General features: G+C 17.2%; 1 protein-coding gene across 1 annotated transcript; it reads left to right on the top strand.

The window, feature by feature from the left end:
* The first annotated feature begins 2,216 nt into the window (after positions 1–2,216).
* LOC102679164 (probable oligoribonuclease) lies at positions 2,217–3,280 on the top strand. Its single transcript, XM_006618007.2, has 5 exons — positions 2,217–2,246; positions 2,277–2,355; positions 2,541–2,702; positions 2,783–3,003; positions 3,085–3,280. Exons 2-5 carry the CDS (start codon positions 2,311–2,313, stop codon positions 3,212–3,214), a joined length of 558 nt encoding a protein of 185 aa, XP_006618070.1. The 5' UTR covers positions 2,217–2,246; positions 2,277–2,310; the 3' UTR covers positions 3,215–3,280.
* The last annotated feature ends 337 nt before the right edge of the window (positions 3,281–3,617 follow it).

Raw genomic sequence — 3,617 nt, 5'->3', positions numbered from 1 at the left:
ATAATAATTATATTTATATATATATATATAAATATATATATAATTATATATATTTTAAATTAACATTGCTCTGGAAAGATGAAAAAAATATTTAATATATTCTGTAATTGATCAATTTTCTATAATTTTTCATTTAAACTATATAAATCGTATAATACAAAGATCATAACTATTAAAATAAAAATTATTATCTTATATAATAGTTAAATAATGTTTTTATTTAATAGTTAAAATTTCAAATGGCTTGAACGAAAAATTCAAAATAAAACATGCGATTTACGCGGCATGTTAATAAGAATCAAATTTATTATTGGTTTTTTAAATTTTCTTTTTAGTTTTTTAGTAAACAATTTATTCTAAAGTGATATATGCAACGAAGAATTTTGTTTTTTCAAAAATAATTTCAATTCAAAAATATATTCTACAAATTGTGAATTATATATATATAAAATTTTTAATTTTTTGTTCACGATAGCATTTTAAGAATTAAATATATTAAAAAAATATTGCATGAAATACAAAAATTTAATATGTAATTATATATATATATAGAGGATATTCTGTTTTAATCTTCAGATACAATTATTTCTTTAATTATAAGTCATTTTAAAAAATGAAATTTAAATAGAATTTATAATTATAAAGCGAAATACTTTATAACGGTCATATAGTTAAATCTTTTATATGTGAAATACGTTTTCGAGATTTGAAGATTATTTTTGTTCTTTTTTTTTAGTAGAATTAATTCAGTATTGCAAATTATTCGACTCGTTTTGTTGACTATATTATTAATTTGTATTATATAATTTGAATATAATTATTTGCGGAAATTCGTTTTTTCTTTAAAATTGATTTTAAATTTTTAATAAAAAAGTAAGGTTAAGTATGTTTGATACACTTATCGAAAGAAATGATTATCATTACTATATTCATTCTATATAAATATATTCATAGATAGTTTAATTAATAAATTATTATTAATAATGTCAATTTGTATTATTATTCATATCGATTAGTTTTTTTCTTTTTTCATTTTAATGTACTTGAAATGTGTATAGAATATCATTTTAAACAAATTTATCTTTTATAAATAACCAATTTTCGAATTATTCGCAAAAAATTTTTGAAAACTGTTACATTGTACATTGAAGGAAAAAAATATAAATTTTTTTAAAATTGTATTGACTTAAAATTGAATTTTTTTGGAATATTAGAAAGATTAGTTTAATAAATAATGTGTAAAAAAATTTTTTTTAAATTTTTGATTTAATCATTGTAATAATCATTATTGACGTAATCATTGATAATAAAATTAAAAAAAGATCATGATTTTAAAGACTTTTTTGTCTGAACTTATAATAAAAATTTAAAACATATTTTTTGTAAATCTAAATAAACTATGTACAAGGTGATTGGCCAATGTTTTTTGTTGATAACTCGTTAACAAAGCCTTAAAAACTATAAAGAAAAATATTGCTTGAAATTATCTAAAGAATCTCCAATTTATGGATGTTTCAACATTTTTGGGATAGCCTATATATACACAAAATTTCATTGAAATCAATTGATACATAAAAAAAGCTATAAATATTAAAAAATGTAAAAATTGATTATTAAAATTTTTGAAAATCGTGAAAAATTGTAAATTTATTTTTTATTGTGTACAGTTCATAGCAACTTCTTTTTAACATCTTTTCCTTTTAATATAGTAAATATTAAAAGGAAAATATTCAAATAGTTTTTCCAATTTAAAAAAAAAATCATTTCGTTTTAAACATGAATATCTTTTTCTCATTATATATGAATGAAAATCTATTTTCATTTCTATTATTTATTTATGAATTTAAAAAGAATTTTTTTTGAGACTTAGTGATTATAATTTCGGTCGCTTGTTGTTTTTTATTTTATTTTCTCATTCTGCGGAATGCTCATTATGAATAGATAATTAAATATAACTATATATATATATATAGAATGAATATAATAATAAAGTAGTCACTTATTTCCGCATCAATCATAAATGTTATTGATTCGTAAATATGTCAAAATATACTTAACTTTACATTTTTATTAAAAATTATTATAAAAAAATAAATCACAAATTTAACATGTTAATTCTGAACATGTCATTCTGAAATAAGATTTAACCATATTCTTTTTTGAAATAAGTTTAAATAAATCTTATTTTTCAATTTTTGCTAAGTAATTTGTGAAATAAAAGAATATCAAAAATATCAAGAATATTTTATTTTTCAATTTCAAAAGAAAAAACACAAAAACAAAGTAATTTATCAAATAAGATAAATAAATATGGTGTATAACAAACATAATTGTATTGTATGGATAGATACAGAAGTATGCATCTAATACTTCCATTATAATTAATATTGATATTTATGACATAAATCATACTTTTTTAATATATACTTATAATTTTATATATATATTTATATTAATTATTATATATTATAATATTAATTTATATATATATATTTAATTTTATATATATTTATTATATATAATTAAATTATTTGTTTCAGTTAACTGGACTTCAAGTAGAAACAGATACAATTTTAGAAATTGCTTGTTTAATAACTGATGAAGATTTAAATATAGTGAGTGAAGAATTTAATATTGTAATTAATCAACCAGATGTAGTTTTAGAACATATGAATGAATGGTGTATGAATTTTCATACGAAAGTAAGTTTAATAAAAATATTTTTTTTATTTTAATAATTAATTTAAATTTACATTTTATTTTAAGAGCAATATTTTTTCAGTCAGGTTTGATACAAGAATCAAAATATAGTAAAATTACTTTAAAAGATGCAGAAGAAATGTTGCTTAATTTCTTGAAAAAATATATTCCTCCTCAAACTTGTCCTCTAGCTGGTAATACAATTTATATGGATCGTTTATTTTTACTTAAATTTATGCCATTAGTCAATGATTATTTACATTATAGAATTATTGATGTTAGTACAATTAAAGAATTAGTCAGGTATTTACATTTATATTGTTTATACTTGTATATATTTCAATATATGAAATGTATGTATTTATTTTTAAAATTTTATTTTAGAAGATGGAATTTAAATAAAAGTGAATGTATACCAAAAAAATGTTTACATCATAGAGCTCTACCTGATATTAAAGAAAGTATAGAAGAATTAAAATATTATAAAAAAAATATATTTATGTCTTCTATATAATGTAGTAAATAATTTTTTGTCTAATTAAATTTTTGTCTCCTATAAATAAACTTTATTATTTTAAAATTTTTGTCTATGATTATTTTTAAATAATTTTTGTAGTAAGTGCATAAAAATTTACATTACTCAATTGTATATGTATAAGTATTTAAATTTCAATTGAAAGTAATTTTATATATCATATCATATATTATATTATAATTTTAATATCATAAAAAATCTGAATCATTTTGAATATGATAGAATATTTGAAATATTTATTAAAAGTATTTGATATGTATTTATTATATATTAATATTAGATTTAAAATTTAATATGTTTACAAAATTTTAGTAAAAGTCTTATCTTGATAAGACTTAAAAACTTATAGGAACTCAAATTTAAAATTATTATGATATTTATA

The sequence above is a fragment of the Apis dorsata genome, unplaced genomic scaffold (assembly GCF_000469605.1).
Source record: "Apis dorsata unplaced genomic scaffold, Apis dorsata 1.3 scaffold_339, whole genome shotgun sequence".
NCBI lineage: Eukaryota > Metazoa > Arthropoda > Insecta > Hymenoptera > Apidae > Apis > Apis dorsata.
The sequence above is the reverse complement of the archived record's forward strand: the minus strand, read 5'-3'. Positions and strand labels throughout refer to the sequence as shown.

Coding starts and splice junctions, on each gene's coding strand:
- LOC102679164 (XM_006618007.2), top strand. CDS start 2,311: ATGGTGTATAACAAACATAATTGTATTGTATGGATAGATACAGAA. Junction 2,703..2,782: donor GTATGAATTTTCATACGAAA/GTAAGTTTAATA, acceptor ATATTTTTTCAG/TCAGGTTTGATACAAGAATC. Junction 3,004..3,084: donor ACAATTAAAGAATTAGTCAG/GTATTTACATTT, acceptor ATTTTATTTTAG/AAGATGGAATTTAAATAAAA.